At 45.4% G+C, this 15,406-nt stretch overlaps 1 protein-coding gene across 1 annotated transcript; it reads right to left on the bottom strand.

The window, feature by feature from the left end:
- Positions 1–7,815: 7,815 nt before the first annotated feature.
- Positions 7,816–14,239, bottom strand: KLF10 (Kruppel like factor 10). The gene is made up of 4 exons (XM_016147522.2): positions 14,074–14,239; positions 10,805–11,038; positions 9,785–10,694; positions 7,816–9,418 (listed from the first exon to the last, which is right to left on the bottom strand). Exons 1-4 carry the CDS (start codon positions 14,107–14,109, stop codon positions 9,159–9,161), a joined length of 1,440 nt encoding a protein of 479 aa, XP_016003008.2. The 5' UTR covers positions 14,110–14,239; the 3' UTR covers positions 7,816–9,158.
- Between the last annotated feature and the right edge of the window lie 1,167 nt (positions 14,240–15,406).

Below are 15,406 nucleotides of genomic sequence, written 5' to 3' on the forward strand. Positions count from 1 at the left end.
CATCCTGGTGGGGGAAGAAGTGTCACAGGCCTTTTGTTTTTTAAAGTCACTCCCATCACTGCCTTGTGATATGCAGAAGAGGTCCCTGGAGGGAGGTGAATAATTCACAGCAAAGGGGCCTCATGGGACAAGCTAGATTGTATCAGCCAGTATACATTTATAAGTCAAGGTTATGCTTCAGCAACAAATAACCTGCAAGTCACAATATCTTAAAACTTCAAAGGTTTTGCCCTTACTCATGCTCCGTGCCATACTCATTTCTAAGCTAAGGTCGACTAGCTGGAATATTTCTCGTCACCATAACAGAGAGCTCTGGAGGGGCTACCTCACACAGGCAGCTAAATACTCTGGCCGGAAGTGACACCCGTTGTTTCATTCACAATCCATTGACCAAGCCTACATGCATGACCCCACCCAGCCACAAGGGAGGGTGCAATGCTACCATGTATCTGAAAAGTAGAGGGCTTGAAGTAGTTGTTGAACTCAGTTCAGCATTATGACCTAGGCAGGGATGGGGACCCAGGTTCCCTTCTCTTCCCTTCCTTTCTTCCCTTCTTCCCTTCTTCCCTTCTTCCCTCCTTCCCTTCCCTCTCTCTTTCTTCTTTCTTTCTTTCTTTCTTTCTTTCTTTCTTTCTTTCTTTCTTTCTTTCTTTCTTTCTCTCTTTCTTTCTCTCTCTCTCTCTCTCTCTCTCTCTCTCTCTCTTTCTTTCGGAGAATTCGGATTCATTACCCAGGGTTCCCTTTCTGTTTGAAAATCATTATTAGAACCACACTGACAGAGAATATAATAGACATGATGAATAGTAGCAGAAGACGTCATGGCTAGGTTATATCTCCAACCAGTAAGGCTGACTACAGCTTTGACTGAATTTTACTGGTTGAACTAAGGTTAGATGTGGAAAGAAAATGTACGCTCCCTTAGAAAAATCAAACTGAACAAATCTAAAGATGGGTACCGAAAGACTATCATGATGCCTATTCCATTCACGAGATTATTGGGATCATGGAGAGGATTCTGAGTCAGGACAAGTTTATCTTTTGAGATAATTAAGAGAAAAAAAAGGAATTGTCACAAATAATGCTTATAAGTATTAATGAAGGAAAACTTCGTTAAGGATAAAGAGTATTTCATGACTAAGAAAAATACCTGAGTGCACAATTGAAAAATATGTCTCCCCAATGCCTGAGAACGACACACTGCGCTGGGCATGGTGGGGCATGGGCTAGGAGATGGCGACACTTAACTCTTAAGAAAAATTCACCAGAGAGAGAGAGAGTCACCCTCAATATCCCTGGGTTTCTCCTTCTACAGGCTCATCCAACTTCAGATGAAAAATATTTGGGGGGAAAAAATTTGCATTGCTGCTGATGCACACTGTGTATTCAGGCCTCCAGTGGTTGAGCCTGTACTGAACATGTGCAGGCTATTTTTTTATTATTTGTAAAACAATACAGTATAAGAACTATTTACATGGCATTTACATTGTAATAAACATTATAAGTAATCTAGAGATGATTTAAAGTATACAAGAAGATATGCATAGCTTATATGCAAATAGTACACCATTTCATATAACAGACTTGAGCATTCGGGGATTGTGGTATCGCAGGGGGTCCTGGAACCAAGGCCCTACGGATACTGAGGCATGACTGTACAGACGCGTGAACTTCAGACCAGTTGAGAAAATACTGCTGTTAGTGTATTAAGACAGAGCAATATAGATTGACACATGCTGACCAATATTATGGGCTGAACTGTGTCCCTTCGAAATTCGTATGTCGAAGTCCCAATCCCCAGTACTTCAGAATGTGATTACACTTGGAAATAGGGCCTTTAAAAAGTTAAATAAGGTAAAATGGGGTCATTGAAGGGGGCCCTGATCCTGCACGACTGGTGTTCTTAAATGAGAATAGGACTGTGCTCGGTAAGACACAGGGAGAGGACAGCCGTCTACAAGCCAACACGAGAGTCCTCCAAGTGAAACCGATCCTGCTAACACCTCAGTCTTAAACTGCTAGTCTCCAGGACTGTGACATTTTTGTGAATATTTGGAATTTGACCTTCACTCCTAACAGGGGCCACGTCGTGACAATTTCTAACTGACATCAGGTTGCCGGCCCTACCTGCAGCCTCTTGGGGTAGGGGCCTCTTCTGTCTTAATGATCGATCTGGGTTGTGAAAATGCAGTACCCATCACTGGTATTGAAGTAGTCCGCTTAGCATTTGTTCGCTTGTGTTTTCAGTTTTCAAATCTATCTTGGAAAACAGGTTAGATAAGCATTACAATTCCCATTTTATAGATAATGAAACAAGGCCATGAAACAGTTAAATTGCTTAGAATTACAGTCGGTTTGAAGCTGATAGCAACACAGACGCTCTATGACCCCAGGAAATTCCTTTCACAAGGTCACCGTTTTACTTTGTCCAGTGGTAATAAACTCAAAGTTTGTATTTATCTTTTCAGTGATACTGTGCAAACTAAAAGGGGCCTGATAACCATGGTTTGGATAATCTAATCGGAGAAATGGAAACTGGTTGCTCCAAGTTGTCCCATTGAGTCATCCCTTTGTCCCTTTGTTACTTCATGTTATTTCTTTGCTTCTCTCTTTCTTCCAAGAATCGTACACAGATTTGTCTAAATCTAGGTTGTGCCTCCACTGACCATTGGCTAAACTTAGAATTAAAAATGAAATTGTTAAAATAAGAATTAAAAATGAAAATCATAGCAAGATCAGGTATCAGTTTCTTATATGTGGGGGTATTTCTCCCACTTTTAGGATCTCATTGCCAAGTTGGACAATCAAGGTCAACCTGGGATTGTTAGAATTTATTGAGTAGAACGCCATGAATTTCTAAGTCTTGTCAAGATTAGGATGCCAACTAGCAAGGGAAGCTTACAACAACAGACCTCATTTATGTGGCCTCATTTAGTTTTATTCCTTCTGCTACACCAACAAGCCAAAGGTGAGAGAATTCTGCCTCTTTGGAATTCCCTGTGTGTGTCTACGAGGAAACCCCATTATCTGGGCATTCCTGGCACAGGCGTGGCCTGATAACTTCCTGGGAGGCAAAATATTTTTGTCACTCCTGCTGACGCTCATTCCCTGGGATTCTGACTCCTAGAATTTTGTATAGAATTTTGAGCCCAGGCTTGAAAGCATGTCTGGTATTGGGTACTTTGTCACAAATTTACTAAAATCAGGCTTGGAGAAATCACTCAAGCTGGGGCTTGTGACAAGGAGAACAAAGGGAACTTAGTTAACTTATCAATCAGTTCACATGCTGGATGCTTCATGGTAACTCTGCACAAATTTGTACTTTATAATCAAATGATGAGTGCCCATGCTTTGGCTATCCTCAGCAAATGGTCATGGCTTTATGCTTTGTGCTTTCTTTCCCCTTAGACTGGGCTCATTGTAACAAGTTACTGTAAATAGGTTGCCCAAATAATTAGATATGTAGGTAGAAGTGTGGGAACACAGGATATTAAAATTCTCTAATCACTCCAGCTCTAAATGACTTCCATTTTCCAGATTATAGGCCACCCCAGGTGGGTATTCTAATCCATTTACTGCCATGCACATGCTCCCAGACATGGGTGTTGTAACAGTGTCAACAAATGTAGATGTCTTGTACTTTTCAAGAGCTTTTGTGTATGTAACCTTATTTGAGCTTGCCAGTAGCTCTATGAGCTAAATAAGGTAGCTGTGTTTCGCTCATTCTTAAAAGTGGATGCTAAGACCCAGAATGACAAAGCAGCTTTCCCAAGGAATAAACTAGTTATCACTGTAACCAGGACTAGAATCCAGGTGTGATGGTTAATTTTATATGTTAATTTGACTGATCCATGAAGTACTCAGATATTTGGTCAAATATTATTCTGAATGTGTCTATCAGGCTGTTTCCAGATGAATTAACATTTGAATCAGTAGACTGAGTAAAGCAGATTGTTCTCCCTAGTGTGGGTGGGCCTTATCCAATCAGTTAAATGCCTAAATAAAAAAAAAAAAAAAAAAAAAAGGCCAAATAAGGGGAAACTCGCACTACTCAACTGTCTTCAAGCTAGGACACCCACTTTTCCCCCCTGCTTTTGGACTAAAACTGAAATATCAGCTCTTCCTGAGTCTTGAGCCTGCCAGCATTTGGACTGGAACTATATCATTGGCCTTCCTAAGTTTCCAGCTTGCCCACTGCAGATCTTGGGACTTGTCAGCCCTTGATTGCATGAACTCATTCCTCATAATAAATCTCTCTTTTATGTACATATACACACATATACACATATAAAAAATAGTCCCACCTTATCCATGGAGGATATGTTCCAAGACCTGCTTTGGATGCCTGAAACAGCCGATAATACCAAACCCTATATATACTATGATAAAGTTTAATTTATAAATTAGGCACAGTAAAAGATTAGCAATAACTAATAATAAAATAGAACAATTATAACAATATGCTGTAATAAAATTATGTGAATGTAGTCTCTCTCAAATATCTTATTGTACTATACTCGTCCTTCTCTTTGTGATGAGGTGATAATAAAATGCCTATATGATGAGATGAAGTGAGGTGAATGATGTAGGCATTGTGATATGTTGGGCCACTACCAACCTTCTAACAATATATGTGAAGGAGGATTACCTGTTTCAGGTGATCCTGGATCATTGAGCCATAATGATGTCGATGGTTAGATGTCAGGAGCAGACAATGTTGATGATTGGGAAAATTTAATATTTTCAGACTGTGATTGACCACAGGTAACTGAAACCACAGAAAGTGAAGTCACAGATGAGAGAGGGCAACACTGTGTGTGTGTGTGTGTGTGTGTGCGCATGTGCACATATCTTCAATGGTTCTTTCTCTGAAGAACCCCAATGCACCTGGCCTTTTAATTTGATCAGTGCTCTCTCCCTGACACCTTTTCCATGGCACAGCTACCTGTGTAGCAAATTAGAGGCAATTCTGAGAGTCAGTTCTAAGTAATTTCTCAAGCTGGTCTGAAGCTGGTCAGAAAAATCCCAGGACTAGGTTAAGGCACCAGAACAAAATCAGTGGGAGATCTCTAAAAGAAAGGCTTCCCAAAAGATGTCTTTTGATGTCATCTCCTGCTAGATTTCTCCTAGCTCCAAGGCTTGCTCACTGCCCAGTGTCCTGGATAAAAGCCCCCATTTATGTCCCTGTCTCATTCTGAATGTCCTCCAAAGAGAAAGGTGGGGTAGGAGCTGAGGCAACATTTCTCAGCCATTCCAGTCTGAGGAATTAGAATCACATGAAGGGCCTTAGTAAGTCTTGCATATGTCCATCTTGATCAGATTTCTTCTCTGCCCTGTTAAAAATGCAGCCAAAAGAACCCAAATGCCATGAAACTTTAAGAGTGTGGGAGGGGTAGTAAATGGTCCTTCTAACACTAGCAGAGAGAGATGGGATTAAGAGAAAGGCAGTCTCGAGCTTTTTATCACTTCTGTGTCCTTAGGCTGTATAACAACTTTCTATTCTCCCTCTTTAAAATTGCAGACCTCCTCTTGGTTCAGTTTGCAGTTTGACAACCCAAAATGGTTGAATATTGAAGGTGCTAACAAGGGTCAAAGTTGGAACAATTGAATCACAAACTATCGTATTGTATCATAACTCAAAGAATGACATAAATATCCATAGATCCACATTGACATAAACAAATAACTGAATACATACATAAATGGGGGAGAAGCAACAACTTTTTCTTACAGAATTCTAATTAATAAGTGATTCAGGAAATAAGAAATCACCACTAGCAATATCACAGACAAGATCCATTTAAGGATATTGAGTGAGCAAAAGTTTAAGCAGAATCAGGTATTTGCATTCTCTTAAAGTATCTCCCTTCAAGTAGCTTATAATTATGAAGAGAAAAATAGTTTACAGTGGAAAATTCCAGCAGGCATCACTTAGTCAAGTGATCAAGGTCAGCACCACCAGTAACAGATAGGCATCACGTAGTACTTGATAGGACACACCGAGGACATTATTGTTCTGTGCTGTCTTCCCAAATAACACACAACCTCAAATCTAACCATGAAAAAAACACCAGGCAACCACAAATTGAGGGATGGTCTATAAAATAAATGACAAGTACTGTTCTACAGAGACAAAAGAAGACAGGAATGACCATAGATTGCAGGAAACTATGGAGATATGGCAACTAAACACCATCTGAGATCCTGGAGTAGTTCTGTAATAGAAAAAAGACATTAGTAGAAAAGCTAGTGAAAAGAAACCCAAGTTAAGTCCTATACTTTATTAATAGTATTGTACCAAGTTTCATTTCTTAGTTTTGATATGTGTTCCATTGCTGTATAAGATGTTATAAGGGGAAGCTGGATGAAGGGTAAATGGGAACTACTTTTCCAATTTTTTCTAAGTCTAAAATTATCCAAAAGAATTAACGTTGAAATAAAACAGCTAAATAGCAGCAATTCCATATGGTCCAATTTAATATATGTCAGATAAGAAATAGACAAAACTGAAATGCTAAAGCTACACTAATACCACTTTATAACATGTTGCGAGTGTACTTGTTTTGGGTCAACTTTGCATCAAGATCAGAGCCTGCCATATACATATAACTCAAATATAATATGCTATTTAAATGATTTGGTTCGCAAGTGCTAAGAAAACATCTCAGATTCCACCTAGGACTGGGAAGAACACAGCAATGAGTGACACAGTCTCACTGGCCGCATCATTACAAGGGACTAAGCATCCCCACTTCTGAAGATCTGCCACGGTAAGGAACTCTAGGCAAGTTAGGATGGTCCAGGATCCCAACACAGAAGCTGCAGAATGGCAAGGCCCCTCCCTAGCAGTGGTTGTACTTGGTGGTATGAAGTGTCCAAGGAAAGATGCTCGTCCTGGAAGTGGTGCCAAGTGAGTACAGTGCCCCTTACCACAAATGTTAAATAGTGACCCAGACTCTAGGTCAATGGTGAATCTTGACACCATGGCAGATGTTCTCATGACAAGAATTTCAAAGCAAACACTAATCTCCAAAAGTAGACCTAATACAACAAGTAGAGCTCCTAGCTCTACTGATGACTAGCAAGTGTTCCTCTTCACAGGTGGATTAACTTTATGCAGCTTAAGTACCAGTTATGTTTATCACATTTAAGGTTATCACTTAATGGTCTGAGCTAATCTAGGTTCCAGAGGTGAACAACTTATTCAATAGGTCAGGCTTCTTTTAATTTGCCACAGCAGTCTCATTGCTTGTAATTAATCAATCACTGGTGTTCCCTTTAACTTAATGCCACTTAACAAGTTTTTGCTGAGAGCCAGAGCTATGTCTCACTCCTAAATCATCAAAATGTACAAGAATGTTTAAAAATTAAAACGTATTGGTTTCTTAGAAGGGGCAAGCTCTTGAATTATCTCAATGAATAGATACCTGGCCTCATTCTGTAAACTCTCTGAACTGATTCATATATCAAAGATATACTCCTACAGTTCTAAATTTGAATGGGACCCTTAGAGCAGCAGTCCCCAGCCTCTTTAGCACCAGGGACCAGTGCTTCTGTGAGAATCTAATACCTGATGACTGAGGTGGAGCTAAGGCAGCGATGCTAGTGCTGGGGAGCAACTGCAAATACAGATGAAGCTTCGCCCACTCCCTGCTGCTCACTTCCTGCTGTGTAGCCTTGGTTCTTAACAGGCCACAGACCACTACTGGTCTGCAACCTGGGGGTTGGGGACCCCTGCCTTAGACAACTTCAGACACCAAGTCCTTTGACAGTACCAAAGTTAGAGAATGGTTTAACAAATGCAATTGACCAATTATATATACCAAAGGAAATTCTTTATTGTAAACAAGATATAAAGTACAACAAAAGAAATATTGTGCAAATTCTAAATCACAAGGATTTCTTATTAAAAGAAAACTCTTTGTTTTCCAAGGGTCTAAGTTTTGATGTCGGAAATCCAGACCCAATATAGAGAAAAATGTTAAGTGGGAAGATACAGGGACATTTTTCACTATATATTTTAAACAATTTGCTTTTGTTTTACCACTGTTTATCATCCACTATACAACAGAATATAACAGAAATACTGTTAACAAAAGTGAATGTTCTAGTAATTTTTCTATTCACCTAGTTCCACATTCCCTCAAAAAAACAAACAAAAAAAAAAACAAAAAAAAAACTCCTATAAATTAACAGGACAATATTTGTCCACTTGTGAATAATAGTCATTAACTTTCTAATTCAATAAAGCACGTTATAGCCTCATAAGAGTACTTTACTGATGACATAAGCCATCTTTTTCAAGGAGTTATCTAAAATTCTTGATTTCCCTTCTTACAATATATTTTTAACTTTGAAATTTTTTTCTAAACAAAGTGCAGTGTATCTTAGTCTCTACAGAAAACACATTGGAATACAATTTTCAACTCTACACAAGAAACTGCAGGCAAACTAAAGGTCAAAGCATAATAAAATGCCTAGATATAGTCATTTGTTAAACTTTCAAAACAAAAATGCAAAAAAATTGTAGCTACACTTCAAAGCAATTAAATTATTGAGGATTCCAAGTCTTTGGGGCCTCTTTTAGCAATATACAGCTACTCAATTCCAAATGTCAGCAATAGTGTAAAGATCTAGATATATTTTAACAACTACGTTCACAAAGTTGACTGGAAAGACTAGGAATAGTAAACAAGATAACTCTAGGAAAAGATGACAATGTTCATAATAAAAATCGATTTTATATCTCCATCTCTGTACCGTAATGATTTCCAGTCTTTATACTCTTGAAACCAGTGCTTTAGAGGAATCACATTGGAAAGTTGGTCTCAAGTATAAATGACAAAAGTAACAAATTGTGCACACAAATTCAAAATCTGTGCTACCTGTGGCGACTTCATCTGAAACCTTCAAAAAACATTTAAAGGAATAAAAGCTTTCTCATCTCTCTTATGTGATAAGAAATGAACCCTGCCATTCTGTGACCTGCCTGTGACCAAGCACTTATCATCTGACTCAGTCTGGGCCTTCTCCCCAAGCTGTGGGGTTTCTGCTTTCAGCCCACACTGGAGGGCCACAGGCTTGCAGTGGAAGCATTCTTATATTACCACTGGCTCCCAGCTGTGACCAAAGTTAGTTCTGATTCTTCATCTTGCGATCCGTCACTGCGTGGGAGCAGTGGTTGGAGGTAGGGCAATGTCGTTCAACTTGCTCACTTCCATCTGCCAGTTTGGTAGTTTCTTGGCTGACAGATGACGCCGGGCATGCTTGGTCAAATGGTCACTTCTCATGAACCGCCGGTCACACATGGGACATGCGAATTTCTTCTCACCTGTGTGGGTTCGTCGGTGTCTAGACAGTTCATCGGAACGGGCAAACCTCCTTTCGCAACCTTTCCAACTACAGCTAAAAGGCTTTTCTCCTGAAACAAAAATGCAGATTATCATGACTACACATATATGAAATCCCTGTAAGTTACATATTTAATCATATCTAAAGCTATACATTATCGAGATATATTTTAAAACAAAAGCTATTAATAAAATGTCAAGTGAGCACTGTACTACATATCACTATTTTTAACTGTCACTGTCATGTTTATAAAAATTTTCCCCTTATGAAAACAAAATACCTTAATGAAATCTTTTAGAGGAGCCTGCACAAGTAAGTATCATCCACTGAACTAGCAAGTAAGGCAAATTCTTCCTTACTATGCCTGGTTTATATTTGTGATCACTGCTGAAAAATCATCTGAATTTCTAAGATATAGATAAGATATTGTTGGTACCTGTATGCGTTCTCATGTGAGCCTTCAGATGAGAACTTTTAAAGTACGTCTTTCCACATCCTGGGTGGCTACAGATGTGACTTCTTATCCTCGATGAGTCAATCTGAGGAGTGACTTTTGCTGCCGAAGGGGAAAACCCTGGAGCAGGGGCAATGGGAGAGAGTCTGGTGCCATTTGGGCTCACCACTGGAGGCTTTGGGTTCTGGACAACGGGCTGGGGTACGACAAACATGACGGCACCTTTGGGTACCTGAGTGCCCATGAACACAACAGGGGGGCAGACTGGTGGCTGACTGGGTGGAGTGCTGGGAACAACTGTTGTCACAACAGGGTTGTTTGCAGGGAGGGGAACCATCTGACAGATGACCGGCATGGATGGCACTGCCCCTGTTGACACTGCAGGTGGAGAGACCAACACTGACTTTTGTTGTGGGGACATGGGGGCTGGCTGAGATCTACAGATGACTGTCTCTGAGGAAGGCACACAAAAGTCATAAAGTGCAGCACTTGCTTTCTCGTCAACGTCTGCCACCGCGTTTCTCTCACATTTGGATCTGTTTGGTGACACAGCTGCACAAGGTATGTTTTTTCTAACAGCCTCAATATTTAGGTGGGTTCTTCTTCGAAAAGAATTGTCCTGACAGCTGAGGATGCTGGCTGCTTTCACTGGGCAAGATCGGTGGTTACACAGCTGAGCATCAGCTGTATGACGGATCACACTTGTTGCCTGAGCCTTGGGGAGTTTGGGGGCAGGTACTGGGTTCTTATCTTCCTCTTTGATAGGTGCAGCAAAGTGAGGCTTGGAAGCATCTGAGAATGATTTGAAGTGTCCAGTAGATGGCGCTGGTGCCATCATATTTGACACTTGAGAGGGTTCAAAGTCAGAAGGACTATAAGGTGGAGTCAAACACTACAAAGAGAAATAAATATACAGGCAACACGGTGAGAAACTTATAGTTAATAATGTGAATTATAAGAAATTATATCGTTTACATTCATATTAAAAACAACAATACTTACAAATGCTGGGATCGTATGAAAATCAGGTGTACCCGGAAGCAGATTCTCTTCCTCTGACATATCAGATACTGGAGTAACAGGTCTGTTTTCAATATATTTCTTAAAATCGGACTTCCAACTGCAGCTCATTGACATAAGTGCTTCTACAGCTTCGAAATCACTTTTCTCTGCAGTTTTGTTCCAGGAATACACACTCTCTTTTGATCTTTCAGAAATCATTTCCATTCTTTCCTCCTATAGAAACAAAAGATTGGTTATATAAGCGTATTTTTGTCATCCAAACAAGATGCAGAGCAATGCAATTTTTTTTTTTTGCTATTTACAGAACTTCCAGATTAAAATCTGAAAATACAATTTCTCTCACCCCTACTCTGATGGTAATGGTAATAAAATCTTCCTCATTCTTCCTCCCACACTTAGGCTTGAACACTGACATTCTTGTGAGGCAAAGAGCATCTTATCATCATTAGGAGGACCAATGCCAAAAGTATCAATGCATTTGTTATCCAAAAAAGAGAAGCACTTGGCTTGGAAGAAAAAGTTTTATATTATTTCCAGTGTTGCCACCTGTCTAGGATCAGACAAAATAACTAGGGGAAAGCTGTGAAAAAATTACCTTATTTCAATACTACAGGTCTGGCATGAGGTCTTTTGAGGGAAGTTCCTAACATTAAAAAAAAGGCCAAAACTTTCTTAAAAATGCAGTGCAGTACACATAACTCTGGCCTGTTGAAATGGATCTGAACTTTAAAAAGTAACTTTGCATTGTGGGAGAAAAATTAATAGAATATGGAATCTTGAGTGTCTTTTCAAGTAAGTACATTGTTATTTGTAATCTAAAAAGTTTTTAATTTGATTACCAAAATAGTGAAATATATTTAAAAACCCCGAAGCTTTATTTTAGTTAAGTTTCAATTTCATGTTTGTGTTCCCTTTCTGTGGATCTATTTAACACACTGGTTTGCTATTTATAACTATGCCCAGCTAATGCAATACTACTAATAAATGGATAATCAAAAAATTTAATATTCTACTCGGAATTTGCAAAAATCCTGACTGTAAAGACTCTGCAAGTCAAGGGAATTATCTTAATTTTTAAAAGAACTTGATGACAAAAATAACAGCACATACTTTGTATGTACAGTTCCCCCTAGCAAGTGTTTTCATATAGAAGTTCCTTAGGCTGCACTTAAAAAAATTGTACAACCCACCATCTCTCCCATTTTCTATCTATATGATCCTATTTTTGTCAGAGATTGTGTAAAAGTAGCGAAAAACATTCTTTACGTTGCAAGGTATTATCCTCAACGCTTGTTTTAAAAAATGCGTAAACTCTTCATGTTGAAATGCTTAGAAAACGAGCCATTACTCTTGAAATATCGCTAACAATGCCATTGCATAATCGCGCGCGCCTTTATGTAAGCAGCAACGGACAGCGCATGTATGTGTAAAAGCCTCAAGATGCCAATGCAAAGAAAGGAAAAAGAAGACAGGCAGAAGGGAAGGGACTGTGAGCTGAGAGGAGAAACGGGAGGGCAGGAAAGGGAGTGGGGCTGGAGGCAGGAAAGGGAAGCGCGGGCGGAGGCGCGGGCGGCAGACAAGGGGCGGAGGCGGACGGCGGGGGAGATCCTCGCTGGCGGGGACAGACGGATGGGGCCGCCCTAACCTCAATGAGGCTCATGGGTGAGTCACTGGGAACATTCCTCGCCGCTCGCACGTCCCTGCGTCCCTGCCCGCGCCATTGGGTAGCCGGCCCGGCGGCCCGGACCCGGATTGGCTGGGCCACTAAGAGCGGGGGCGGGGAGGAGGAGGGGGCGAGGCATGTGAACAAAGCGTGATCAGCCGCTGCTCCCGGCAGCGCAGGAAACGTGAACTGGGAATTGCCGCGCCGTCACCTTTCACCTACTTCCTGAGCTCTCGGGCCCCCGCCTTCCCGCCGGCCCGGGGGAGGGGCCGCGGGCGCTGCCGCCAACCGCCCAGCAGTGCGCGCCCGAGCCCGCGGGGAGGGGCGGGGCCGCGGACGACCGGCTCCGGGAGCGCCCGCCCCTCCCATCTCCCCGCGAGCCGCTGTTCCCTTAGGAACCGACAGCGGGGCCGGGCCCCGCTCCCGCCCCTGGCGGAGGCCGGGGCTGGGTCACTCGGGGACGAGAAGCTCCCTCCGCGCGCCTGCTCTCGGCCCACACCCGGCCTCCGCCTCAGCTGCCGGAGGAGGAGTCAGGTCCCCGCGGAAACTCGGCCCCCGCCCTCCTCCCTGCTGAAGCCCCCGGGGATCTGGCTGAGCCCGCGGCGCTTCCCGCCCACGCTGCCCGCGGGACCTCAGACCACCCGGTCTCCGCTCGCAGACACGGCGCCCCCTCTCCAGGGGCCCGGCAGCTCCAGCCCCCGCCTGCCACGCGTCTCCATGCGTTCCCAGACGTGCAGCCCCCACAAGTCCCGGCTCCAGACGCGCGGCCCCACGGCCTGCAGCTCCCGCCTAGACACGCAGCCCCCGCGTCTCGCGGCCGCCCACCTTCCCCCCGCCCGGCGGCTGGGTCCCGCTTTCCACCCTCCCATCCCTGAGGCAGCTCCCCACTCCTCCAGGGGGTCATCAGTAGGCGGCCACCTGTCCCCGCCGGGGATGGGGAGTCCCCCGCTGACGACTGGGTGTCCATCCTCGTCTACCCCTCGGCGGTCTGCGGCCCGCGTGCCATTCCCCCGCGTCCACGCAGGGTTCTCCCTCCCCCAGCCCCCGGCTATTTGCTAAGCAGCCCGGGTCCTGCAAGCTTCCATTCAGACCCCTGAAAGAGGTAGCTCCCTCTCCTCTCCCGTGGACACCCCGCCCCCCAAATGCACGCGAGCAGCCCCCTCCTACGCTGGGCCGCATCTCTCCCGGGTGCCAGGTGCAGGGTAGCCTCCTTGCCCCCACCCCCATACCTTTCCCTATCCTCACTGCCAGGGCAGCAGCCCCTCCAGACTCTTCCCGCCCCTCCAGTCATCCTCCCCTTGCTTGCCTCAAGTCTCCCTGCGCAGCTGCCCCTTCCTCTCATTACACCTTGAGCAAGACCCCGCTCCCTTGTCTCCCGATCCCAAGCCGCCTCTCCTGACCTCTCGCGACGCATGCCCTCGCCAATGCCCAGTCTGCAGGCAGGAAGCCCCCCTCTTCCCCTACGACTCCGCTGCGGCCCGGGTCCTCAGTCGCTGTGGATGTCAAAAGCTCAGGGTTCGCAGCCCTGCTGGCCCGTCAGACGTGGCGAGGCAGGGAAGGACAGGGGCATCCCCAGGTGACTTACCGCAGCCTGCTGGAGAGAAGCGCCGAAGTTGAGCATGGTTGGCTGCTTGGCCGCCGGAGGCGAGCTGACTGGCTGCTGGGCTGCTCGGCTGCTTAGCCACAGACGGGAACCCAGAGACACTCGACGCCGATGCCGCCGCCGCCGCGCTCCGCGCCGTCTGCCCCCTCCCCATTCAGGTAGCCACTCCGCCTGCCGCGCGCCGCGGGCGGGGGTGGGGGCGGAGCCTGCGGCCAACCAATCAGCAACAAAGGTGTGTGAGGCACCGGCCAATGGGTTGGCGGGGCCACGCGTGATCAGCGGCTGCCCGGCAGCGTGAAGCTTGTGTCAGTAGAGCGTGTACACAATCACCGGCAGCGTGTTCTCTTGGCCCTGCCCGAGGGAACTCCCGCTGCCACCTTACCTGACTCAGTGGCAAACACCCATCCTTCGCCCACCCCCCACCTGTCGTGCTCCTCTCTGGGTTAGGGGGCAGTGCCGGGGGCGGGGGCCTAGCCTGGAGGCGCGGCAGTCGCGACGCGCCCAGGCACTGCGGAGAGCGGGACCCACGTGGGAGGTGGGGAGGGATGCCGGCTCTGCCGCGTCGCCTAGGCGCGGGGTCTCATCTCCGCCAGCCGCGGGGTGGGCAGGACGCCGGGCCGTGGGGCAGGGGAGGCTGTGGCCTCCAGCTAAGGGGTCCGAGCCAAGAGATTTGCATGTGGAAGTGCCATCCCTTTGTACGTCTGGCTAGAAAGTAGAGCCTGCTGATCGACTGAACTGCATTTCTCGGGCATTTGCTGGGTTTTGCCTCGCTGAGCCGTGGGGATCACAGGGGCGGTGAGCGAAGGGAACCCTGTCACTGAGCCGACACCTGCTACGGCGCCCCCCGCCCACGCCCTAGCCATTGGCGCAGGCTCGCCCTCCCCATCAGAGTCGCTGTCAGCAGTGCCCGCCCCTGCCCGCCCCGCCCATCCTTCCTCCCGGACCGCCAAGCCCGAAAATTGGACCAATAGAGTGTTAGGGAGCCGTAGACCCGAGGTTCTACTTTTTATGAGGCCGACGTTCTGGTGAAGGTTCGAGTTTTGAGCTCGGTGTAGTTAAAGTTGCAGCGTACAAGCTGTTTCAAAGGTAGACTCCACCCCCACCCGGGGCCTCCGGAAGCGCCCCGCCTGGAAACCGTGGGGATGAAGTGGGGAGGAGTCTCCCAGGGTCGCCGGGGACCCGCCCGGGCAAGCTTGGAGCCTTCTCCGCCACGCCTGGAGGTGGAGTTGCTGCTGGGATGTCCATTAGGTCAAAGACACAGCGCTCCTCCAAAGCACCGCTGGCCCTCCACTCCCCCACGACGCCCACTTCTGAC

This window comes from Rousettus aegyptiacus, unplaced genomic scaffold, assembly GCF_014176215.1.
Source record: "Rousettus aegyptiacus isolate mRouAeg1 unplaced genomic scaffold, mRouAeg1.p scaffold_m13_p_15, whole genome shotgun sequence".
NCBI classification, from domain to species: Eukaryota; Metazoa; Chordata; class Mammalia; order Chiroptera; family Pteropodidae; genus Rousettus; species Rousettus aegyptiacus.

What these genes read in the sequence shown, in the direction of transcription:
- KLF10 (XM_016147522.2), bottom strand. Translation starts at nt 14,109, where the DNA reads ATGCTCAACTTCGGCGCTTCTCTCCAGCAGGCTGCG. An exon ending in CTTCTCTCCAGCAGGCTGCG is followed by an intron (nt 11,039 to 14,073) that starts GTAAGTCACCTG and finishes TTGTTTCTATAG; the next exon opens with GAGGAAAGAATGGAAATGAT. An exon ending in TTCATACGATCCCAGCATTT is followed by an intron (nt 10,695 to 10,804) that starts GTAAGTATTGTT and finishes TTCTCTTTGTAG; the next exon opens with TGTTTGACTCCACCTTATAG.